At 38.5% G+C, this 26,793-nt stretch overlaps 1 protein-coding gene across 1 annotated transcript; it reads right to left on the reverse strand.

Annotated features, from left to right (window-relative positions):
* Positions 1-1,790: 1,790 nt before the first annotated feature.
* On the reverse strand, positions 1,791-26,575 carry nagpa (N-acetylglucosamine-1-phosphodiester alpha-N-acetylglucosaminidase). The gene is made up of 12 exons (XM_026183653.1): positions 26,390-26,575; positions 22,491-22,696; positions 22,040-22,307; positions 19,751-19,890; positions 16,106-16,214; positions 12,443-12,571; positions 12,065-12,270; positions 10,764-10,811; positions 10,297-10,425; positions 7,979-8,110; positions 4,981-5,062; positions 1,791-2,924 (listed from the first exon to the last, which is right to left on the reverse strand). Exons 1-12 carry the CDS (start codon positions 26,470-26,472, stop codon positions 2,663-2,665), a joined length of 1,794 nt encoding a protein of 597 aa, XP_026039438.1. The 5' UTR covers positions 26,473-26,575; the 3' UTR covers positions 1,791-2,662.
* Between the last annotated feature and the right edge of the window lie 218 nt (positions 26,576-26,793).

The raw sequence follows: 26,793 nt of genomic DNA on the forward strand, positions 1-26,793 counted from the left end.
ATAAAGTGACAAGTGAGCAGCTCATGGTTAAGGTCCGAGGACAACTGTATGCCCCAGTCACCTGCAGGTGAAGGTTCAGCCTGTTTATCTCTGCACAGTTAAAACTTTGTCACTGTGTAGCAGCACTAGAGTTTCCTCATGGAAACACAATGCTGATTTAGAACAACAAATAAACAAAGACAGGATAAGGCCAGTCAGTGAGAGAAAAAAAAAGACAAGTGCATCTACAAAATCGGCTTTAACAGTTAGCACAATGCATAAAATCACTCCATAAACATCCATCCATCCATCCATCGTCATCCGCTTTGTCCGGGGTCGGGTCGCGGGGGCAGCAGCCTAAGCAAAGAGGCCCAGACCTCCCTCTCCCCAGCCACCTCCTCCAGCTTGTCCGGGGGAATACCAAGGCGTTCCCAGGCCAGCCGAGAGATATAATCTCTCCAGCGTGTCCTGGGTCTGCCCCGGGGCCTCCTCCCGGTGGGACATGCCTGGAACACCTCACCCAGGAGGCTCCCAGGGGGCATCCTTGTCAGATGCCCGAACCACCTCAGCTGGCTCCTTTCGATGTGGAGCAGCAGCTGCTCTACTCTGAGCCCCTCCATAAACAGTTAATTAAAACATCAAAATGACCCAGTGCTTTCTCTTTGTGCCGTTTGACAGTTAGTGCAGAATGAAGAAAACAGGAAATATAAGTTTCACAAAACATCTAGCAACAGAAGCTAAGCCTGTTTTCCTGTTGGTTCACCGTCTTGATGAATGTTGGGTGGATTCCTCTCAGTATCCCCAGAATCCCACTGACTTTGGTGGTCAGACTTACTTTTCCCAAACAGCCAACTGAAGTCCCTTCTAGAGCTAATTCCATGCAAACACAATCTTTATATAACACAGGACACTAACACAACCGTGTTAGCATGCTGACAAGATGATTTTACTTTTTGGCTAATGTTATCGTATACCAGTGAACCTGCAAACTCCAGTGCTGAACTGAAAACTGCAGTTCCCTCTGATGGCCACTTGAGGCTGGCTCCAGAAGACTTTCATGTTAAAATTCCCAATTTTACAACATTAAAAGCATTTTTAGCTCCGGATCAAATCATCGAACTGGATCTGAACTGAGTACTGTTGGTACTTTTGTACAAATTCATGCATGCTATTGGATAATATGGTCTCTTGTGAGATAGAGTCTGTCCAAAAAGTTTGCACTTCAGATTTCGTGAGAAAAGCTTTAGTTTAGTAAAGTTTGTTAATTAGCAGTAATTAGTGGATTTCTGTTTCAATGTATTACAGTTTACAGATACAGTTTGCTAACCAAGCCTGCTTGCTTACAACTTAGTACCATAACGTCTTGTCTAAATATGATTGGTTCAGACACCACAAAACCAACAAGTCAGTGGCCAAAACACTATTGTTAAAGCCTGGTAATGAAGAATCTAAAGACCAGTTGCTATAGTACCAGCACAAGTTAAAACTCAAGATCTTTTTGCTAGCTTACTCAGAAGCTTTAAAACACATCTCACTGTGTTTGCAGCTAGATTTTCTAAAAGGTCAACTCTTTTAGTCATTTATTTTTCCTGACAACTGTAGCAGTCAGTCTTTATGGTGGTGTTTCAGTTAGCATACAATATTAGTACACTACTATGCTAAATGCTAACGCACCGACCAGATGACGTTGCTTTTGCATGATGGTGCTGTTTGAGTGCAAGAGCAGCGAGTATAATGGCCCCGACAACTGTGTTAGGTTGAAAGTGAACATAGAAAGAAAAGTAAATGATTTCTACTTTGAACAACCAAAACTGAATCGTGATATTTACTTTATTTCGCTTAAAACAAAAATAAATCATCTCATAAATACACTCTGGGTGTCCGATTATGCTTATAAATGACATGGTAATAATTTTCTTAATAACATTTAATATAAAATTGGCACCTTTCTACACAGAAATTCAAAGGGATTATTCACATTTATCTCATAGATATCTGAAATTCAGACATGGAGCTCAGTGCAAATTGAGTAAACTCTATCATTTTGTTTAAAAATTGTCTGATTGAACCACATTTTGCTTGGAACATCAAACGTTTTCATCTTCGTCTTCTTCATCCGATTACATTGCAACACGCGGAAAAGTTTGTCCTATCAGGAATCAGTATCATAAAGTAAGCTCAACAGTCTGGGAGTTCTTTGGTTACATAGCTTCACTGATCTTAAAAATATTGCTGATGCGTTCAAATTAAATCTGATTCTAAAAAGTCAGCTATGAAAAAATATCCATCTGTTTTATACTAAGTGGAAAGATAGTTAACTGACATTTAAGTGAGATAACCCATTAATGCGATCTTGTAATACAGATTCCTGACAGGAGTTTAAAGTTCTTCACAACTTGAAAAGTTGTGGTTTTGCTGGAGTTTAGCTGGAATGGAGACATTCAGATTGCTGATCAAGTTTCATAGCTGTAAACAAAAACCTTAGGCATGTATGTGGGTTAAAGACTGCAATAAAGCTGTTGTGCTTTGTCCTTTAGTTTCAGTTTCATTTTATCAGGAGTGTTGATAGAAACCTGTCATTGATAAGAAGAGCAAATAAAGCAGAGGATTACAGAGTTCAGCGTTATCTTTTTGTGCAATAACTGTCTTCACTCACTATCCTTGGTCCTCTTGACAGCTACGACTACCCTGAGTGTGAGGAAGACCAAATTTCATCCTGAGAGTCTGAGTCCTCCAATTGAAGATCCTCTTTCTCAGCTCTCTCAGTGTTGCCTCTGGCACATGAAGTGACTCTGTTGATGTTGTTCAGAGGGACGTACGAATAATCCTTGCGCTCGGGAAAGTGAGATGCCACTGAAACGGCACGGCACGCCTGTACGAGGTGAACCAGCAGGCTGGCTGAGAGGACAGTAGCCAGGGTGAAGGTGATGATCAGCCACGTTCGCCTGAGGAGTGGAGGAGGTTAGATCATTTCAATGATGAATCCAGAAGCCACATGTATCAGTACAAAGCACTCACTGCCTTACTGTAATGAGAGCAAGCAAGGTTTCCTTACAGTGTGCCTTCATTTTAAAACTGGATTTTACTGAGTGACTGAGTTCAATAATGTCCACAGCTGTATTTGCACTTGTGCAGTTTCTCTTTCTCCTACAACTTTAAACAGCTTTTCATACAGGAACTGACCCACTTGTGTGGCAGGGATAATATAAAGTTGTGGGAAATATGTGCATGTTTTTTTTTTTAAACATCAAATGTTTTGATTTTTAGGTTCCACTTTTATAGTATTTTATAGTGAACCGCTAACAGTCCTACAGTAGGAAGATTTACTGCTGCAGGGAGATTTAATGCCCAAAGTGACAATGGAAACAATGTAGCTGATGGACATCAGTTGGGAAAACTATATTTAGACTATTTTAAAACATTTACTATATATAAAGACAATGTTATGGGTATGCTAAAGAGAAAAAGAGCCATTAAAAATTACGTGTTCCTGAGTGTTGGTTAAAAACCAAATCAGTTGCTAAAATAGCTGCTTTAGGGTTAAAATGTATTTTTCCAATGTATCTCATTCCTTAACCAATTTGTTAGCCTTCTGTTTATGTAGAATATGTAGAATATAGTTTATCATTTCCTGAAGCAAATACAAATACTTTTCCTTGTCTGATAGTAAGTAGTGAGAGGAAAAAGCAACAAGCCGTGAGAAGAAGTCTGAGACATTTCTCACATGTGGCACACAACATGAGATAGTCTGCTAAGGGTTTCTTCTGACCACTAGAAACTTTCTGTCAGTACTGAGGCAGTTGCCTGGAGGAAGCTGCGTGCAGGACGACTGCTCACTTGCTTTAAAAAGCTACTTTCAGCTGCCTTCTTATTCACAAAGAGGTCACCATCATGTGGAGCTCTGCATGTTAACAAATGTTAACAAATTTCCCACGTGTGGGACTAATAAAGGTTATCTTATCTTATCTTTGAATTGGCAGATTTTTACACTATTTGTTAGAGGCAGGTTAAAAACTGTTTAATATTCAATAAGACTGTGCATGAGATTAGCATATATCTAATCAGTTTAACTGCCAGACTGAAAAGTTGGTGGTATTATTGTTACCGTGGTCTTGAGTCAGTATCTCCTTCACATGCTTGTTTGGATGATAAGGGACAGAAACAGTTAAAGATAACAGAGCCCCACCTACTTTGTCGCAGCTGATCAATCCCTGCCTGAAGTGGGAGTTGGTTTTGGAAAGTTACAAGAAATGAATGACAAAGACAGCCCCATCTGGAAGGCCCTGGGGGAAGGGGATTTCAACGCTGACATGCACTTTGACTACTGCTGAATATAACAAATTGGAACGTGTCCAATTTTTTAACAAACACTGTTTAAAGGGATTAGTTCTTTTTAAACGTGTCCTTTCCTACATAAGTGACCAAACATTAGAAACCATAGCAACAACTAACAATCCCTCACTTCCATGTGAAAGGTAATGAGGCCAGTGAATGCATCCCACCCCCAGAGTGTCTTTTACATGCCTTGTTTACATGTAAAAGAGAGTGTGAGAGAAAAAGCCAAATGCGGGTCTGGGCTGCTTCAGATGTTTTCTATTATTATTAAACTGAACTACAGTATTTAGAGCAGAGGGAAAAACTGGATCACTTATTAACAGGATCTGTAATTTTCTGTATACATAGCAATACCATATATACATGGAACATGGCCAAAGCCTTAGATTTCACAAACAGCTTTTTAAAAGCTCTTGGTTCTGTGTGCAGCCAGTGTGAGTGAATAAGAATTCTTGAACCTCATTCCCATTCATATTCCTTCTTATTTAACACATTAATACTACGTCGAGAGCTGAAATCAATGCTAAAAATGGCATCAAAATGGCAAAATGTAACCACTTTATTTTTTAAAAGGGAGACAATTTATTGAAAAGACCTCAAGATGCACAGCAGGGTAAAAGGTGACAGGGGAGGGTGGGTTAAGGTTGTGTGATCTTTGACACTTACTCCGTAAAATAAGGCCGCTCTCTGTAAGCGTCTTCTTCTCGCCTCCAAGATATAAACATCTTTCTAGCCAGGCAGTGTCCAGCTATGGTGAGGTGAGGAAAAAGAACAAGAGATAAATGACAGAGGACACTGACTGTGGCTGGTCAGTGTTTTTAATCCCATCCTGCATGAAAAGGTAATTTTCTAACCCAGACTTCAGCCACAATTACACTGGCTGCTCCTCCTGTAATTGAAATCTCCTCCACAGCCAAACCTTGGATTTCAAATTGGTGTTTTTCCAAATAGAGCAGCATGGCCTACTTTTATATCAGCTCTGTGTGAAATTTAACCTACAGGCTGTCACCATTAAAGGGAAACTGGAGTAGTTATTAGCAGCTCAGGTTTCCAGCGCAGTTATAGATATTCAGACTATCACTGATATAGTTGGACATGTAAATTAGTAATCAGAAACTAAGGCAAGAAATCAAAGATAATTATATGCAAGTCACACTAAATTTTGCCAACTTGTTACTCTTAGAAAAAGGATTTCTGAATAAAGTCTCCCACGCCTGTGCACCTCTGGGGAGAGGTTTATGTTTCTGTGTTGGCTTTGTGCACACGATGCCTGCTACAGACCTCATCTCATAAGTTATTGTTGGATAAAATATTGCATGGACCAATGAGTTAAACTGCTTAGAGAGATGTATTTGAATATTAATTTACTACGTCTTTAAAACTGATATCATAAGTCAACTTTGGAAAATGTTAACAGAATCAGGTGAAGACAGTATTTAAAGCTTCACTTTCTCCCATGTAGCACACAGCTTTAGATGTGTTGTCACGAGACTGAAAACACTGGAGCGATGGATAGTTAGAGCATGCAGTTAGGAAGGTAGGAAGGCCATTTGGAAGTTATGAATTATAGGTTTGTGGTTTGAACTCATACAGCGGTATCCGAGATCATTTTTTCTGTTTTTGTTGTTCCTATTAGAAACATAACAGAAGCAGTAAAAAACAAGTCTATTTATATCATGATGTAAGTAAAATATCAGACCTGTCAGGCCACATAAACAGTGCTTTAGGTCACAAAAAATGGCGTTCCTGAAAACTCGTTATAGGGTCAAGATTTTCAGAAACTTGTTCTGCAATGACATCATGTAACATCAAAGGTGTGTGGCTTTATCACATTTTTATGCTTTTTTTTTTGCTTTTGTGCAATGGCGGACATAGACAAAATACTTTTTCTGTTAACGATATTATCTGCATTTTTCTAAGCATGCGGACACATGCGCACAAATGCAAATCTCGCTTCTTCCTCTATGCACTGTCTTTTGTTTATATAATAACTTCCTGCCCCAGGCGTCTGATTGGCCAGGATTTCTATACAGTTATGGTCATATTACCATCTGTTGCTGCTATGGTATGCTCTTCACAGCCCTTGACACTGTGTTTTAATATGTTCGTGTGGGTGGAAATATTTTTCAAAACTATGCTTGAGAGGATAGGATTTAAGGAAAAAAAAGAAAGCTGAAAAACCCCCCACAAAAAAACAACATCAATGATAATAATAACATTAAAGGGTATAATGTAATACAAGTAGAGTGCAGAGTGGAATTAAAGCCTCTTTTAAATAAACAATGATTGAACATTACTAACTTTTATGAGGATATTCACTGTACTAGTTTTGGCTACATGTACCTAATATTCTGAAAACAGATTGTAGAGCAGAAAGACATAACCGTATGAGTTACAGTGGAAAGTTTTGAGAGCTGACATGCAGGTGAGTAACATTTCCAGTCCTCCCAGATGAGCTGACACGGTGCTCCTCTGTTTAGACAGACGGCAACAAAGACAGAGCTGCGTCTACATCTGCTCTCTGCAAATATTGAATCATTTGCTCATGTGAGAATATGCACACTTCAACACAATGATAAACACCATCTCTGCCTTTTCTCCTCACGCACACACATACTGAAGCTGATTTACATAGTGTCACATTACTTTAGTGTCTCCTCTCACACTGACTGTTTTTCCTCACACATATTCTCTCACTTTCTTACACTATGTTTACTATGTGAGTATCTCACCCTACTTTAAGGAGATGGGATAGAGAATGACTGAATCAACAAATGGAAATATATTTGAAACAAAGTAGCCACATTAACCAGCTGTAAGGACTGAGAGCTGGTTAATGTGTACATGTGTAGTGCTTATGGGCAGCAGGCAAATCAGTATTTAATATCTGCTCAGCTGTTTAACAGGAAAAAAAAAAGAAAGAAGAAAAATGTAAATGAGAAACACCACAGTGGGACTTCAGTTGCACTGAAACACAGTACAGATGACCACATTTTGAAATGTGATACAGTGAAACAGCAAAGTATGTTAGACAAAAGATTTGGTCTCCAACCCTGTGGAACTACATGCTTTAAAAGGTTGCTACTTGCTGTGATTTGGTCAGAAGGCATCTATTAAATAATACTTTAGTCTTTAATCTTTCTCCTCTCTTGTATGCTGGCTGTGAATTTTGCCCAGAAGAAAGCAGGCAAAGGAGATGAAACTGAGTTATTTGCATCTTGTTTCACTTCAAATTCTCTACAAAAACAACCATAAATGTTCCTGCTTTCACAACTAGCGGCATAATTAATAATTAAATATGGTGTAACAAACAGGCTAGGGATGAGGGAAAAGGAAGGAACAGAGGCGCTGTGCATAGAAAAAAAAATTCAAACTGTTCATTCACGTGAAAACCCCTGCAGCTAATCACCAGCTGCATGAGAGCTTAAGGACAGGGTTTCGTTCATCTCTTTACCGCTACCATCAACCACCATATGACCCTGTGTGTACAAGCAGTATGTGTGCCTATATATGGGTCTGCACAGGAGTTATTGCAGTTTTGTAACAACTTTGTTTGCATTCTTTTTATTTCAAGCAGTTCTTTTAAGTTTACTTTATGCTTTACGTAGCTTTAAAACAAAAAAAATAATTTAGCTTGGTTAACTTTAATAACCTTGGTCTGTACCTGTGTGTAAGGTGTAGTTGGTGCTTCCTGGCAGTGTGGTGTGGCAGCTTCCTGTTTGTGGGTCACATGGACACCGATCCTCACATTGACACTCATGAGCGCAGGACAGACCGTAGAAACCCAGAGGACACACTGAAAGAAAGAAAAAAATGAAGTGAATTTACATTTTTTAATATTTAAATAAAGAACAAACAAATTTAGCAAACTAAATGGTTCATTTTGTGACTGAAATGGTCGTCAAGTTGATTTTTCTCTGTTTCTTTTCAATCAAGTTTAATCGTCGGATCTTTTAAATAAGTTCTGAAAAGTTTTAATACCCGTTTCATTTTTACAGCCAAAATAAAAGCATGAATGAAAACAAAAAGGTTATTGAGTGACTTCACTCAGACTTTTTTTGTGATACACCTGTTCAACTGCTCATTAATACAGATATATAGTCAGCCAATCACATGGCAGCCTCTCAGTCCATTTAGACATGTAGACATGGTCACAACAAGCTGCTGAAGTTGAGTATAAAACTGAGTATAAGAGTAGGGAAAAAGGCAGTTTGGTGCCACACTGGTGGATTTGCATATTTCAGAAAGAGCAGATCTGCTGGGATTTTCCCACACAAACATATGGTTGTCTGCTTTACAGAGAATGTTCTGAATATGAGAAAATATCCAGTTAGCAGTAGGGCTGGGCCATACCATACTGTTCACAGTAATACCGGTATAATGTTGAGCAACGATAAGAAAATGAAATATCGCGATAGAATATGGGTAAAACGCGCATGTGCAGCGCCTTTGTTTTCATACGCACATGGCGGAGAATGAGAAGGACGAAAGCGGATCATTGAATGAAACGGGTGAACCAGAATTGGTTTGTAAAAATGTTGCAACTTCAGTGGTGTGGAACTGGTTTAGCTTTCGTCTGTCAGAAAGCTAAACAAAGCACTATTTTTGGTAGAGCATGCTAGCGGGCTGTCGTTATTACAGTGTTCTTTTGAAAATACGGCACACTTAAAATCAATCCTTTTATTTTTCTGAAAATCGACAGTGCCCCTGTATAATCCAGTGGGCCTTATGTATGAATTCTGTTTGTGTTTACTGACCTCGAAATGATTTTGTGTGGTACACGGCGCTCGAAAAGCTGTCAAATGTTTTAGTACGACTTTGCTAAGCTACGAAGCCGCACCACTTGATGGATTGTTGGAGCATTACGGCTATCTTAGGCAGGAGCCTCACGGAGTGATACGTACTGTGCTTCAACATAATATTACCGTATTGTGTGTGTATAACCTCTTTTTAAAGTTTTGTGGATATTATACATGGTTATGCTGAGGATATGTCAGCCAACTTCCACTGGAAATGCCTTTTGGTTAAACTGTCAGCAAGCAATTTGCATTTGCACTGTTATATTTTTATATAACTTTAATGCACATAAAAAACAGCTGCTTGTTTAAGTGAAAATACATTGATGGTTTTTTTTGCACTAATAAAGTTGAGGAGTTGTAAAGTATTTTGTCTAGTGTCAATTATATTGTCAGTTATATCGTTATCGCAAATTTTCAAATGTATATCGTGATAAATATTTTTGGTCATATCGCCCTGCTCTAGTTAGCAGTGGTTCTCTTTTTGAAAATGCCTACTTGATGCCAGATATGAGAGGAGAATGGCCAGAGTGCTTTGAGCTGACACAAAGGAAACAGTAACCCCAATCACCACTTTTTGCAAGCAAGGTTTTCAGCAGAGCATGTTTGAATGTTCAAGAAGTCGAACTCTAAAGCAGACGTGCTACGGCAGCAGAAGACCACATTGGGTGCCATTACTCCTCCCAAGGAGAGGAAACTGTGCCTACAATTTACACCTTCTCACCAAAATTGGACAAATGCTGCCTGGTCTGATTATTTTTAGTTTTTGCTGTTACATTTGGATGGTAAGGTTACAATTGAAAGCATGAATCCATCTTGCATTATATCAATGATCTCTATTTCTGGTGGTGGTGTAATGGTGTGAGAAATATTTTCTTGGCACACTTTTGGCCCCTTCGTACCTGACCATGCCTTGAAGACCATAGTGTGATCCACATGTGACACATAATACTAACTTGTATTAAGTGGTGTGAATTCTAGCCAACACAGCAAAGGTTTAGTTAATGATTTCCTTCTACAGCATAAATAAAAATGGATGGAAATCAAGTTGCAGTTCAACACATGTGACAGAACATACATGCAATAGTTCAACACAATAGTAAAGAAAATCCTTTTATTTCCACTAAAATTCCGAGTGACTTTCAACAGGTCCGGGTGAAGTGACATTTAGCATGCATAGCTCTACCTTGCTCACAGTAGTTGCCATGGAAACCTGGAGGGCAGGTGCAGCGTCCGTGGACGGGGTCACAGGAACCGCCATTAACACAGGAGCAGGTCTGATTGCAGCCGTCACCATAGAAACCAGCGAGGCACTCTGCAAACAAAAAAACAAAACAAAACAACAGAGACATTTCATGTAAGGAGCGTGTTTTATTTTTGTGTCACAGGACAGCAATCAAACAATGTGTGAACATACATACACATTTAAACAAAATATAACACAAATGAAAAAAAAAAAAACAACATGTAAAGGTGCAGTGGGATGACCAACAGACCCACACGGGTGGGAAAAATGCCACATTTAATCAAACCATAACTCACCATTAGAGGCTGGTGTTGGTGAAAGTTAATGAGGTTGCGTATGTGTATAGAAGAACAAAAACATGTGTTTGCATTCTTGCGTACGTGTGACTGGATGAGGCTTTTGATTACCTTGGCTGCAGTTCTTTCCTCTCCAACCAGCATCACAGACACAGCCATCTGCAACACAGATGGAACAGACAGAAAGACATGAATCACAGAGGACAAACAATGAGTCAACAATCAGTGGGGAAAACAAGAAGTTTGATCTTTCACTTATAATACCCCCTCTAGGCAGGCTTGAAATATAACTGTAAATACTGTGCTGCTCTACGCTTCCACCACTCAAGTCAAACTGCAGTTTGTATCCAATTCTGGAGTTTGGAGCATGTCTTTGCACATTGAGCTGACAATCATTGTCAGCTAGACCTCACATCTGTTAACTTGAGTCATCGGACTTCTTAATTATGTTTGTGAAGTTTGGACTTCAGTTTTGAAATTCTACATTTTATTAGTCTGTTACTTTGCACTACTTAGCTGATATCCATGTCTGCGGATTTCAAAAGTACTGTTTATTGTGGCAGCTTGCCAGCCAAGCTTACTAGCGTTTGCTGGTAACTTAGCACTCAACCCTCTTGTCCATATGTGGTAACTTCTGGGCCCAAAATACTCAAATAGCAGCAGCCAAAACGGTAAGACTGAGGTATCAAAATGTGAACAACACAAGCTAAAAAAAAGTAGGTTTTTAACAGTGTTTTTAAATGATTAAGAGACTGGGCAGCACTTATGTGAAAAGGATTGTTGTTGCAAAGATTAGAAGCCACCATTGAAAAGGCTATCACCTCTGATTTTAAGCCTGGATCTATGATATCAAAGACCTCAGTGCTCAGCTAGGATTTTGCTGTCACCAAACCACTGACACTCTTAAAAAGAAGCAATCAAATTTTAAACTGGATCCTGAAATGGACTGCAAGTCAGTGTAAAGAGGTCAGTATAGGTGTAATGTGTACACCTATCTGTAGGTCCTCTAAAAAGCAATGAAAGGAGATGTTGTTTTTTTAAAAATGGACCCCAAGAGAAGCATATATAAAATGAAAAAAAAATGGAGAACCCTTAGGTATTCCTCAACCAAGTGGGGACACACATAATGAATACTGTCCTAAATGCACAGGGGAACTCCTATCTGACAAATATGACTGGAAATTTTTAAAGGCTGTACTCTTAATACCCAGACATTGGACAAAGATTACTCTTAAACCAGCTGCAACTGCACTAAAAGCTTTAAAACTCAAATTTTAGAGGAACTTAGAGTGCACTGATGTCAAATTCAGTACATCACTGATGACATGTTTACAGGGCTAAAGGTTTAGAATTACTGTACTATAAGTAATCCTGCTATTTTGCTTTATCTTTACCAGCACTTTCATACTTACTGGCGGTACAGATGCCATGGGGTCGGCAAGCTGATGGCTGACACACCAAAGAGTCACAAGCAGCACCCTGCCAACCATCATGACACAGACAGTGTCCGTCCACACAGTCACCGTGCTCGCTGCAGTTTGCTGGCTGGCATAGTCTTTTATGGATACACAAGATGGTGGAGACCTTTCGCTCACAGCGCCACATGTTATCTGAAATACTGGGAGGGAAGGAGATGTGTTGACAGCATGGAAGGACAGAAAAAAGTCTATTAAAAAAATCAATCATTTATTAATTATCATGTACACCTATATGCACACTTTAACATTAAATGTTGGAGAATAAAAAAGTAAGTGTAAAGTTTCACAAGTGTGAAGGGACAACTCACTCACCAATGATCAGATGGATAGCTGGCCAAAACGCCATTTTTAACATAGGTGGCAGATCCGCCCCCATCCAGATTAATGGCATTGATCACTCCATGCTCCTTCAGGAAATCAGCCATCTCCCAAAGACTCAAACTGTGTTAAAAAAAAGCAGCACTGAAAAAACTGAAGACAAACACTGTGGCCATAGAAATGTTGAGGACTTTAGTCATACTGGCAGCGTGCCAGAATCAGTGACTGCCAAACAGCCTGGTGCATCTGTTACTGTTCTGTCTGTCTACATTTATTTGGTTCTGTGTTTTGTGTTTGTAATTATGTAACTACCATGTTTCTCTCACAAAATCTTGTGCATGAGTCATTCAGCTTTGTGTATTGTATGGAAACAAACTTGCATGGGTGTTGCATTAGCTTGGGCTATAAATTCCTTGGTATATGCTGCTGTACATTGCATACTTATCCCCACATACAAAAACAATAAAACAAAACAGATATCCATTTACAAGAATATCTCAAATAACTGTATACAAACATTCATAGTCCTCGGAAGGTGAATCCTACTGACACACAGGTAAAAGCTTCACGTGATAAAAAGATCATTTTTGGAGCAGATACAAGGTAGTGCTGACATTTTGCAAAAATGTCCCACAGATCACCTCTCATGGTTGGATATGAATTGCTGGCAATGTGGATAAGTGGCAAGCTTTGGTCAAATATCATATATTTCAGACAGTAGAAATTACTTCTAAAAGTTATCTAAAAGCTTAGTCTCCAATTTGTCTTTTGCAAACAGTGTTTTTGATCTTGATTCTGTATGATGTCAACAAGGGGAGGGGGATATACTTAATATGGTCACCTCAGGTACATGGTAGCTCTGGGTGTGTGTCTCCACAGAAGCCCCCCTCTGTCATTTAAATCTTTTTTGAGAGGCAGTCATGCAGAAGACAACAGGCCTAAATACACAGTGTCCTTTAAAGGAGAGGAGCTATCATGGTTTGCCTCAGACAGAAGATGACCTGGGGCCCTGCACCAAAGTCCATTATTTTCCACTGTGAATGATGCAAGCAACTCTAGCGGAGTCAGTTTGCCACAGGTTTTCATGTGTCACCTGCTTGCCAAACTTAAAAAGAGTGAGTCTTTTCAAGGATTCAAGGGTAGAGAAGAAAAGAAAGGTGTGGGATGCTGTAGATGACGTAACTTTAAAATTGAAACTGTGACAATAGATGACAAAACCTCATCTCAGTAGTCTGGCTTAATTTTTGTTTTGTTAATCTAAATGGAATGAAACAACCATTAAACTCTGCAAATAATTAAGATTATGCAGATTAAGATAAAAATGATAGTCCCTGAAGAGAAATATGTTCTTGATCATGAGAGCATGCAGACCTGCCTGTGTCAGAATTAATACAAGAAGAACAAATACCAAAATATATTGTTTTTCCATTTACTCAGTATGACTTACCATCATCGTGGTTACAATGGCACTATAATATGAGAAATAAAGTATATACAAAACACAAAATCTTCAAAAGCTAATGAGTCAAAAACACTGCAGTCAAATATTTTCATGTTGTTGGCATTTTACTTTATGTTTGGGTTTGTCTGGCCAAATTTCTAAAACAGACGCCTGATTATTTCACCAATCGCGTGTAGATTAGGCTAAAAAGTCCAAAAATGGCCACTGTACTGTGGATAAGTGGTTCTTTGCAGTTAAGATGTCTCACAATTCAATGCTAATCAATGCATCACATAATGAACACAATTAATTGTGAAAATAATCATAGATTAAGTGTCTGACTGGCTGATCATCTACGGCAACCTCCACTAGAATTAGTTGAGAATTTCAAAGAACTAGCATGTCGTTCATGGAAACTAGAGGTCAGTTTCTGAGGTCACAGCTTCCTTCGACCTGACTTTTTCATGTTTTATTGAGTGGGAGGTGGCCCTATATTGAGCAGAGATATACAGAGGGCAGCAGACATGTTCAGACGTGTTCGATTGTTGTGCTTTTCAAACCCCGATCATAAACACAACAATAGAATATCTGAAGTCAGTGCAGGTCTGTGGGGTCACAGCACTAAAGGTGGAGGGAAAATTAGATCAATGCAATTGATTGGTGGAGTATCTAAGAGGGTTGAGCTAATATAAGCCTGATAGTGTTATCGGATCTCTGTTTACCAAAACCCCTGTTTACTACATTCACTGTCAGCTTGTTTTTATTTTTCAGCCTCCAAATGACCTCGACCTGCATTAGTCCATCATCTTGTTGTTCAATGCTGTTGTTATTGATTAAACTAATCTATAATTAACAGCTATATTTTGAAACAACTTTATATTTTTTTTTTTGCATCTTGTGAAAATATCATTTCTCTGCAGAGTTTGTGGACACATTTTTACTGTTGCTGCTTCTAAAAAAAAAGATGTTTTGTTGTCAAAACAAACCTACAAGACAGGAAACAAGCAGGTCGAAAAAGCTGTGTGTTCATGTGTGTTTTGTGTGTTTGCGCTTGAGCATCTGTTTACATTTGTGATGTGTCTTCTTAAGCCTTTTCCCACCAAAATACCTGTGGGGGTTTTGTGTGCGCTACGAGTTCAGGAGCCATCCCTGAGGGTCTTCTTTCTTTTGTTTTTTTCCTGGGGGAGGCAAAAGCAGATCTAATCGTTTGTAGGCTCTGGAAACTGCTGTTCAGTGCTAACTTGGCTGTTTCTGCTCAAAGCTGATTGGCCATTTCTGAACCTTTTGTCCTTGACGGCCAGAAGTCTTCACCTCTTCAACCTCGCCATTAACAGTGTGAAGTTTTACTGACTGACAACAAAACAACAATGCAGCAACCTTGCCTACATTTATAAAACCCGGTGCTGTACCCTGGTGTTGTGACAATAATTCCCTCCATTGTTCTCATTGTTTTTATGGTTTAAAAAAAGAAAGTCATCAGAAAATAAAAACTGATTAGTAGGATGTTGCTGCAAAATGTTTGCAATACCTTACAGCCAAACCAGTACCTGTTGTGAAAAGTTTGAGAGGGTCTTAGGGCTGCTCACTGAGCCCAGATCAGCCAAAATGTCTTTGTTAGACGGTCGTTAGGTAATTTGTCTTGCTTATTCTCTGATATTTCCTGACCACAACAAGGAAGCTGCCAGTGTTAGGCTGTAGATGCTTGTGTCACAAGATCAACAAAAGATAAACACTGATGGATTAAGTTTGGTGTTGGTATAAAACAAATTTTAAAGATTCACTTTTTTCAAGGTTTTAAACATCTTTAGAAAACCAGCAAGTGGAAAATATGCAAACAGTCAACATGTCATTTTCATGGTCATGTCAAGTCTTTCAATGAGCTGAAGTAAACTGGAGACATTCCAACGTACATGGAGGTTGTTTTTCTCTTCACTGTGTGTGAAATCGGTTCCTGGATAATAAATTCCCACTTGGGACATCCTGTGTTGACTCAAAAACCAGTGAATCACTTCAAGCTAACAGGATAAATTGACTCTTTTCTTACATTTACACCCGTGTTTGCAGTTTCTTTTCTAATGGTTGGAGTAGATAGCTTCCCACTCACTGTGTGTAATTTTAAAAACAAATTGTTTCAATTTCATCACTACTTCTTGCTTCAAATTTCTTAAAAAGAAAACAGCATTGTAAACATTGTTTATCACCTTTCCTTTTCTTACCCTCGTGCTTTTGTCTGTCCATCAAAATGAAACAGGATTAACCTTCCCTCTGCATCGTGGCCCACTGCCGTCCTCGCTGAAACTACATCCACAAAAGTGCGGAAACCCCCTGTGAAAATATGAGAAAATGCTTTTTTAATTATGATGTACGATTAACAGTTCAATAAAACCTGTTAAATCAAACTGTCTTGAATTTATCCCACCATAGAACTCAGGATCTACAGAAATGTGCACACCAGTATGAACCAGTTATTCCAGATTAGGAGTTTTGTGATTAATTAACTCAATATTTTGTCTTTTTTATGCTGACCTCACATTTGGGAATTTAAAGTCTAACACCTTTTCCTAACCATGCCTTTACATCCAAATGATGCATTATAAAGACATGACTCAATAATGCCTCAGTGCTGCTATTTCAAGCTAATGGCTGATTTAAACTTCTGCAGTGAATGCTTGTAGAGCCTACAATGTAATATGTAAGTCCCCAGCGTTGCTGCTGGCATTTATGTTTGTGCTTGGTGCATTATGTGTCAATTACCTTGTGGTCATGTCCCTGTGTTTTATATTCCCTATTCCCTCCTGGGTCCCTACTCTTTGTTGTTTTTGGGGGCCAACATACTTTTCCCTCAAGTTCTACCATTCCTTTGTGCACCCCTCACATCCATACTGACAGTTTCATCAATGTCCTTTCAGGAATTTGTTGACATTTGTGAGTCCTTATGTTGAAGCTGACATTAATATTCCTTATAGTGAGATGATGATTGTTTTTCTCTCACTGATAAATTCAAAAACTGCAGTGAAAATTAGCCAGAAATGTGTTTTAATCATACATCCCCAGTAACAAGACCAAACATTTAACCGAACGAATGAAGAAAAAGCAATTACCTTTATTAGAATGACCAATAAAATTTGATAAAAATATTATTTCAATGTTGTGTCTTTGCTCCAAAACAATGTTTAAAATCACTTTTTGTTTCAGTATGGTTCGATTGAAGAGTCAATCCAGGGTGCCAGTTCAGTTCAGTAAAGTTTTAAATACTGTAATCAACTGTTGGCTACTAGAGATGGACCGATCCGATATTACGTATCGGTATCGGTCCGATACTGACCTAAATTACTGGATCGGATATCGGCGAGAAATAAATAATGTAATCCGATCCATTAAATATCAAAAAAGCACCTCACAAAACTTGCGACATGGCGTAACTCGTCTCATAACCGTAGCACGTCGGAGCAGTGTGGTCACGTGATACAGCGGCTGCGTGTATTTGTAGTCTCGCTACCAAACCAGCATTTCATCTCCGAGGAAGTTATCCCAGAGAGAAGTAAAGCAAGTGTGTAAGTTCCTCTCTGAATGTTTGTAAAGCATTCCCACGTTAAGCTTAACAACTGATATATGGAGCAAGTGCCTCTCTCTCTCTCTCTCTCTCTCCTGCCGCTACTTCATGAAACTGCTTAATGATCAGCTGATCGACTTTTCTGTCGCGACTCTGTCTCTCTTGTTTGTTTTTGGCCCACTTTGCACCAGAAAGAGGAAACCAGCGGCTGAACAACAGCAGCACGTTTAAGCTTGATAAGCTGTTGTTAGAATTTATTTAATATTACTTTCTACACCAGGATCCTTTTCTACGCAGCTGATGGCTGGTAACTGTGCAGGGGCGGATCTAGCAAAGTTTAGCCAGGGGGGGCCGATAGGGCATTAACAGGGAAAAGGGGGCACAAAGACATACTTTTCTTTCTTATTCTCATTTAAAATGTCTAGCTTTTAATAAATAATTATCTGAATCTTACACCCAAAGTTTTAATCTGATGTAAAATGTATAGAAGTCCATTACTGTATATAGTAACTGTTAAGTCTAATATACCCTAGTAAGCTATAGTACTTTTTCCTTTGGGAAGGTACCATCTGTGCAGTCTGCAATTTTGTTGAAGAAAGATGTTGAATCTATTTAATTATTCTTGAAAAAATAATTTATTTCTGTGCATTTTTTTTTCACACTGCATCAAATTAAAGTTGATTACATCGATTAAGCATCACAAAGTGGAGGATGGAGGGTGGTTCCCTATTTTTTATTTTTTTTTGCTGGTAGTTTGCAACCCTATTAGTTAGGTTGCTTAATATTTCTGCTAAGTACTCTTTAAAATACCAGAATAGGAAGGATGGAGCAGGTTTAAGTTTATTAGATTGATCAGTGTTGCTGAACTATGAAATATTTTGGGCGCAGTGTACTTTTTACACACAGGTATAACAGAATAGCTTTAGTGCTGTTGTTTATTTAAACTTGACTATGAACTTATACAAAATGCAGCAAGATATTAAAAAACAGTTTTATTGATTAAAAAACACACTATATCGGATTCATATCGGTATCGGCAGATATCCAAATTCATGATATCGGTATCGGTATCGGACATAAAAAAGTGGTATCGTGCCATCTCTATTGGCTACAGGAACAAGGCAGCAGCTATTGAGACAATAAGGTCGTGACCTTTGAATTTTTTTTCTGGGAGCCAGGTGCTCCAACACTTAAGGTTGCTGTAAGTGTTCCCTATACACAACTAAATTAAGGCAAGCTGCATGACATTGATGAGTAATGTGGCTTTTGGCCATTACATTTAGTTATTACTAATATCTATCAGTCAATACTGAGAACTACTACTTATTCCAGCTAGCTGGTACACAGAGACATATTGTACTGGCTGTTAATGGGCAACACATGAAAGGCTGCACCATGTCTCTTGCACTGCTCTATATTTTTCCATGTTATAAATTCAGCCTTGAAAAAATGTATGGGTTGATAGATAAGGCTAAATAAGACAAGATAAAAATTACTTTAATAACGACTATAGTGGCTTAGGATTAGTTTGCTCTTTGTGTAAGACAAATGACTCTAGACGTGTCATGTTTATCATCTGGCGCCATGCCACACCCCCCGTGTTAGTTCAGAGCTAGATTTAGAAAACCTGGGTCTACACACATGATAGCAGCTGTTAATTTTAGTGAAGACAGAGAGTGTAAGCACAGACAATGTAAAAGAATTAGCTGTCTATAAATGTAAAGACATTGTGGGCATTATGAACAGGCCTCTGGGTTATGCCAGTACTGAAGCACTCTAGCCAGTTAGTTACTGAATCTGATTGAATAAGCCCCAGACAATTCCAAGGTCAGAGAAAATGATGCTGGACAAGCAGAGAGTAATCTAAAATAAATTACCTCCAAATGAACTCTGTTTTTTTTTTTTTTAACTGAAATCCTGAGAAATGTTTTTTTATTTTATTTCTTCATTTTTTTTTGGGGGGGGGGGGGGGGGGGGGGGTTGGTTATCCTTTTATGTAACAGTTTAACGTAACCAAAAATCTGGGTCAATACCGGTCCTAATATCAAATTTTCACTATGCAAGTATCGTGGAATAAGACTTTACAGATAATATCGCAATATCCATATAAGATTTAAAAAAATTCTACCAGTCAGAATCAACCTTTACTTTTATTTGCTTAACTTCAGTCACCATCAATATCAGTATACCGTGACAAGATTTATAAATATCTCTATTTCTCAAATCCTAAAATCTTACGATTGAAAACCTTTATACATACATGTGGTCAAAGAAATGAATCCAGCTGGATGTGGATTTGCATCATTACCTGTTTCCTGTGTCTTGTTGCACTCGGCCTCAATGCTCTCATTGATGTAAATCTCGCCGTTTCTCAGTAACCACACCACCCCGCTGACTAATTGGACAAACGGATTGGACTGATCCAAAACGTCATCCTGAGATAGATACCTGAACGGTAAGAGGGGAGAAAGGAATTCAAAAAATATATAAATAATAAAATAAATATAATACTACTGTAGTACATATTATAATTTCATGTTTCTATATTTGATATTTGTGGTGATAAATAATGCTGGTAGGTAATCCTCTACTTTAGTCCAGGCTGAAATGTCTGACATCAATTTGCACAGTTTTTTATGCACCCCAGAGAAAACAAAGAATATTTTTTTACTTTTGTGTTACGACTACTAACAAATCCTCTTTTTTACCACTTTAGGTTCAGGCAGCTTTATTAACTTTAACAGCATTTCTGTTAACTTAGAGGGATAATGTTAAAACAGCATAGCACGGTGGTTCCCACATTTGTACTCGCTGTAGCTGTTTGATGCGTCTCTTAATAAAAATAAAAAAACCACACAACCCACACACAGATATCAACACTTCAGTTATCTAACAACATATTAGTCATAGCAAACAGCTGTTTGGACTCTGTACTTGATTTAGTTTAGTAGACCAAAGCTACTGAACTTTTGGACACTGTGTCTACAAAGAAAAACTGAGCTCGGCTCCATCTGGAGGAGTAAACAGCCCAACAGTCACTTCAAACTAGGACCCAAAACTGTCATTTTGTGGGCGAAGCAATGCGTCCTATTTTAAATCAGAGGTAGGTTTATTATGAGCTCGACTGACAGGTCATGGACGGCACAAAGGGCCCAAGCAGGACTGTGAGCAGGTTATTTTTTTACTGAGGTCCACTCGCTCCCTGGGAGTGTGACCGACGACACAAACCACATCATGTTGCATCATGTGCATTTCTGACCTCAGTTATCAAACAAACAAGTTACATAGAGTACTTCATGGTTTAAAGATAGACGATGAGCAGATGTTTTGTTTTTGTTCATCGAGGAAAATGTGGTGGCTTCACATATGAGTGTTATTTAACTTCTAGTTCAATTTTAATGTGATTCTCTTTAAAGCATTAATGTAAAGATATGCAGTTTTCTTTTTCTACAACAATTTGATGATAGTTTAATGCATTTCCACTGATTTAACATGCTACAATGATAAACACTAGTTAGATCAGTGAGTGATTCAGACATGAGCTCATCTTCTTTTGTTTTTCACATTAAAAAAGAGCAGAGGTTATAAGCTTATGCAAACAGGAAGTCACTGTATTGCAAATGTGCATTACTTGGGACAAAACCTGAAAAGAGGCCAGTATCAGAGGCAGAGGTGAGAAGATATTTTAGTGCCATGATGTCAGGTACAGTTAAGAACAAAGAGGGAATGGAAAGAGGTTTGTTTTTATTCACGGTGTGGTTTCTGGCTGTTTGAAAACACTGATGATACAAACTGTGAAAGTGGGCTGTACCTTGTAAAAATAAATGCTGGCTTGTACGTTGAATATTGTAATCTGAGAGCTCAATCTAGCAGTAATTCTACAATTATTGGTAACTTCACAGCGTGTCTTCTGTCCTGTCTCCCTCCCTTCACCCCCCCTAACTGGTTGCAGCAGATGGCTGCCCCTCCCTGAGCCTGGTTCTGCCAGACATTTCTTCCAGTTAAAAGGGAGTTCTTCATTCCCACTGTTCCCAAGTGCTTGCTCATACCAGGATGTTTGATTGTTGGGGTTTTCTCCATATTATTTTAGTGTCTATGCCTTTAAATATACAGCACCATGAGGTGACTGTTGCTGTTATTTGGTGCTATATATAAAATTGGATTGACACGAACATTTGTTACTTTAATTCTGCATCTTTTCTTTTTCCTTTGTTTTACAATTTTTATCTTTTTAGGAAAATATCCAACAGTCAGCCATATAAAGCACAGATGCCTGACAGAAACGGTACTTGAGACACACTTGACAGAGGAGAAAACGTGCTGTCTGGAAAATAAAAACATACTGATATGTATGATCACACTTCTTAAAAGGTTTGACTTTTTTTGCCTCCTTGCATACTGTGTGTAATATGCTGTTTAAAGGGTGTTTAAAACTGCATATAAAACATTACCTCACCTTGGATCATGTCTGTTCATGCAGATATCTTTGAGTATTTGGATGAACTCATCCTTTGTCTTTGGGGCTATGATCTAATGGTGAATCAACAATCACTGAAACGGATTTCTCTGTTTTACATTTTCAAGCCGCATTTCTTACCCAAACACTAGGCTGCCGTCTTTTCTGATTCCAAACTGGGCATTTTGCAGTCCTCCACTGTCCCGCACCACCCTGCTGTTGCTCACCACGTTTCCCAGACACTCCCTTGTTACTGTATTGAAGAAACCAGCATTTTGCGCATACAGGCACTCAGCCGCTTCAGCCGTCTCTCGTACTGTTGCCCTCACTCTCATTTCGCAGCCGCCTGGCCCCCCTGGCTCCAACACGGACACCGTCCTCAGGGGGTCGTTGACCACTGTCATGTGTCCTGGTAAGAAAGCCGCAGCAGGATGAGGTGAAATTGAATCTTCAGTGATATATAATAAAGGATTCTTGCCAACACTTTGAGATGAAGGTGGGCGAGTACAGAAGTAAAAAGAGGGATCAATAAATCAAACACCAGAGATTGATATTATTTTTTGTTCCTTTAACTTATGATGTCATCACTAACCATAAACAATTCTGGAGCTCCCCGGAATATTGGACACAAACAACTTGGTCTCAGCAACCGGCTGCCCGCTGCGGTTACTGGAGGCCCAGCTCTCATAGGTGGTGTTGCCATGAATGATGGGCTGACAATCCCTGACATAGCGATGAGAGTGGGAGGGGCCGTGGCCTTGTGTGTAGGGCAGCAGGATGTCATCGTCCATAGACTCTCTGCAACGAGAGAAGAGTTGTTGGTCTTAATTGAAAGTGACAAAAGTCAATTAGAAAGTGCCACCTGTGGCAGGTGTTGCATGCAAAAACATTTTGTGTGTGTGTGGGTGTGCCTTTGGTTCCAAGTTGCACCCAAGTGTTTGTATATTAGAACTCTACCTATAGACAGACAAAGGAAACACCCTGTCTCTACACAAAGGCCAATGTAGAAATAACATTTCTCAAGTGAACTTAGTAGATAGTTGGACAATGTTCCATCACAATTCTTTCAAGACTGTCTGGAGACTGAAAAAGGTTTTACTGGGGAAAAAAGCCAGATAAATGAACGGACCTGTTAATCCCTTCATTGATCTAAAGACATAACTGAATCTTTGTGTACGTTTGTGTGCAGGAATGCCAAACATTTTCTAGTTCCATCTTCTCACAACAAAGCTCTGGTGCTTTGCTTTGTCATATACTGCCAACCTATCACATATCATATTATTCTGGACAGTTTTTTGATCAATGCCAGCAAACTGAATATTACTATGGGTTCTTTGAGATTACAAGGGGCTCCATGCTTTTATAACCAAAACAATAATAATAAAAAAAAATAAAATTATTGAAATCATTAGTAATCATTAGTTAGTAGCCAACAAATATGTGTTAAAAACAGACACCTCGACTAATATTAGATGCTGCAGTTTCGCTAGAAAAATAACAGCAACAAAAATAACAAATCCTGATATCCACTGCACCAACATGTAATGTCAATAAACCCTTTAGTAGCTCAGTGTGTCCCATTGGCTCTCTGTGAGGAAGAAAAACATTCCCACATCTCCAAAAATAAGAGCTACAAAAACCCCTTCCCCTTAGGGACGCTGTGGAAATAAAAATGCATTTGCGTGTTAATCTTTAAACAAATAAATCACGTGAGGACATATTTTAATGGAGAAAATTTCATCACAGCCTTAGCTGGTCAAATCACAGTTTCATCACATGAAGGAATGTGTTTTCAAAAGTGCTGAGTTGTGGTTTCTGCTCAGGGTCATGCAAAAATAGTCCATGCACAGCCTGTTTTTTTTCCTAAATCTTCAAAGATCCCATTATTACTTGAATGTTAAACTCTTACTCCTTAATTTGGTTTCTTAGAATTCTTATATTCTGAAGTATATATACAAAACAAATAACTTGTATGTATGCCCACTGCCCAGTAAGAATATTTTGGTTCTTTTTACTATATTTTTTTATTCAGGTTTCAATGAAACCAATAGCCTGATGGCCCAGAGCCAATAAAAACGATGTCACTGGCCAGCTGGCAGTTTTTCCACCATTTGGGAACTTTTGCTGTAGCCAGTATTTTTTCCACTAAAAGGGGCATAAATGTTCTTTCTCAAACCACCTGTTTGGACCTCCTAACATCTACCACTAGTTTCTTCATTAAGGTGTGTTTTATAGTGTCAATGCACAATAACATCAAGTTGTTTTATACTATAAGGTAAAGGTCCTGCAGTATTTAGGAGAAAACCCTAACATTTAAGCAACCACCTATCAGCAAACACTTTGAGATCGTGGAAAGGAAAAACCCCACGACCACTTGGGGAAGAGAAGAGAAAAAAAGCTAGTCCAACCTAGAATCTATTAACTAGTTTTCAGCTTAACACTGAGGCAGGATGTCTCTAATTTTAGAGATATTGCTTACATGAAAAAGGAAGACCTACACATTTGTTTAATGTGAGCACTGAAGGAGATATCCTGGCAATAAGATTTCTCACAGTGTTGCTAGGTGAGTATCTGGTTAATTACATCAGTTCTCTCTGAATTTAGGAAAAGAAAATTACAGGACATCCAGATGTTTATGTATTTAAGACGTGCCTGTAGCTTAAATGTGTTATCTGGCTTCACAGATAAATATAGCTGGGTATCAACTGCATAGCAAAGATTATGTATGCAGTATTACAAGCATGTATGGATAGTACTGCACATAGATATGTTTCAAACCATTCCAGTGCAGTTTCTTTTTAATAACAGCAGTATGTTCTAATCTCTGTAGTAAAACATTGTGGTCAGTGGATGCTGCAGTTAAGTCTAACAGGGCAAACAGAGTCCACTGCCCGAAGCATAGGAAAATAATTTGTAACCTCCACTAGTGCTGTTCCTTTGCTGTATTTAACTGAAACTCTAATAATATTATTTAACTATTTCTTGCAGATATCTTTAATAATAGTGTATTCGTAATACCAGTTGAGCTGTGCTAGGAATGTTTAGAACTACTAGGATTTATTGTATAACCAATATATAACCACTGCAACCACTAAACACAATCCTTTACTTCTTAATTATCAATATTAACATATAGAATATACAACTTTCTTATTGCAAATCAGTATGTGCATTCAAAGCAAAGGGGGTTCCATTTCAGAGAGTGTTTAATCTCAGCTGTTCTGAGTTAGTTTCATCTCATTAGGTGTAGAATACTGGCTTATATTTTGTTTGTATATTTTCTTACATTGTGAGTTCTTGTGCTTTGCACCTGTCAGCGCTGACGGACTCGTAATGTACTTGAATTTATATTGTACTTTTGTAGTCTAACTGACCTCAAAGATCTTCTAACAACAAGTCACACTTTTAACTATACATTTATATAACACTTTAATACATACACTTCATGTGCCTGTCAGTACAGAATTCCTACTTATTCAGACACATATGTATTTAGACAGTGGAAAGAAGCTAGGCTACCAAGAGAAAGCTCAGTACCTGTCAAGTTTTTTCCCTCAACCTCTGTAACTGCTGTCCCATAAAAAAAAAAAAAATACACATACATGATTGGTGAATCTAAAAACCATCTAAATAGATATGGGTCAAACTGACCCACATTTATTCAAAGAGTGGTGAGCCTCTGTGTACAAAAATTTGTAGCACCTGTACAATAGCACAAAACCTTAAATTATTGTAATTTTTGTGTATTTTGGTTAATTTTAGGAGAAGTTATAACGTTTCTGGCTAAAAGAATGACATTTAGGCTTTACTTGCTACTGTCAAATATCAAAACTGATCCAATTTAAGTTTCAAGTTTATAATACATCAGCGCCGTCTTGCGGCCAATAAATCCAACTGCGTCAACATTTTCTCCAACCGTCAACTTCCGTGTTAAATGAAACCAAAAACGTGACGGCTCGTCTTGTGACCAAAAGTTTGGGTTAAATAAATATTATGTACAGTTGCAATCACAGAAACACGGGAAAAGTTAAGTGTAAAGAACACTGTTAGTTAGTGAGAAGACATTCAATCGAGCCAACCACAAATGACTTACACGTGTTTGTTAATGCTGTTATTATTTATTATTAGATGTATTTAAATAAGCACATTAAATTACGTACTGTATTTGCGGTTACTAGTGAATAACCGCAAGAGTGAATAGTGAACTTTGGACTCTTCTGATAAGACTTTAAACATTGGACACTGTTACCCAACAGCTGGCAAGTGACCTTACCTAAGTTTGTATGCTGACGTGTAGGTAATTAAACACTGCACATTAAGTCAACTTCATCCCGAAATATCGTCAGCCACCTACCTCAAGTGATTTTTTATTTTACCAGAAAAAGAAAATGAAGAAGACACGTTTCTTTTAATCTTTATTCTTGGCTAACAACAGTTAGTTAGCAGTTGACTATATATAACAGTTAGCTCAACCAGGAAGTAGCGCCTTACCGGGTATTTGTGGTCTGGGACAGCCGGACACAGAGCCACAACAGCAGCCAGACACACGTACATTTCACCGACTGTGTTGCCATATGAAGAGGAAAATTAGCCTGTCAAACTCCTGTCTCCTCCTGTGGATCCCACATCCTTATCAAAGCCAGCAGAAAACACACGGCAAACTCCTTTTCCTGCTAAATTTCAAAATAATGGTTGCTATGTGGCACATCGTTGTCAGAAGAATAGATATGAAAGTTATTTCATGTCTATTTTGCAATATGTTCGTAAATCATTCAAAAACAAACAGAATCTCCCCTTATTTTAATCATCAACTATTTGTGGTAAATGTGAGTATAGGATACCGGCTCTTATTTTGGCAGCAGAGTCATGCCATATCCGGTGGTGTTACCGGAACA

Source organism: Astatotilapia calliptera, chromosome 11 (genome assembly GCF_900246225.1).
Source record: "Astatotilapia calliptera chromosome 11, fAstCal1.2, whole genome shotgun sequence".
NCBI lineage: Eukaryota > Metazoa > Chordata > Actinopteri > Cichliformes > Cichlidae > Astatotilapia > Astatotilapia calliptera.

Excerpts from the sequence above, each read along its gene's own strand:
- nagpa (XM_026183653.1), bottom strand. The coding sequence starts at position 26,472 with ATGGCAACACAGTCGGTGAAATGTACGTGTGTCTGGCTGCTGTTGTGG. Across the intron at positions 12,572-16,105 it reads GGACAGACAAAAGCACGAGG|TTTGAGTCTTTGGGAGATGG; the intron begins GTAAGAAAAGGA and ends TTTTTAACACAG. Across the intron at positions 10,812-12,064 it reads CCATGGCATCTGTACCGCCA|ATGGCTGTGTCTGTGATGCT; the intron begins GTAAGTATGAAA and ends TCTGTGTTGCAG.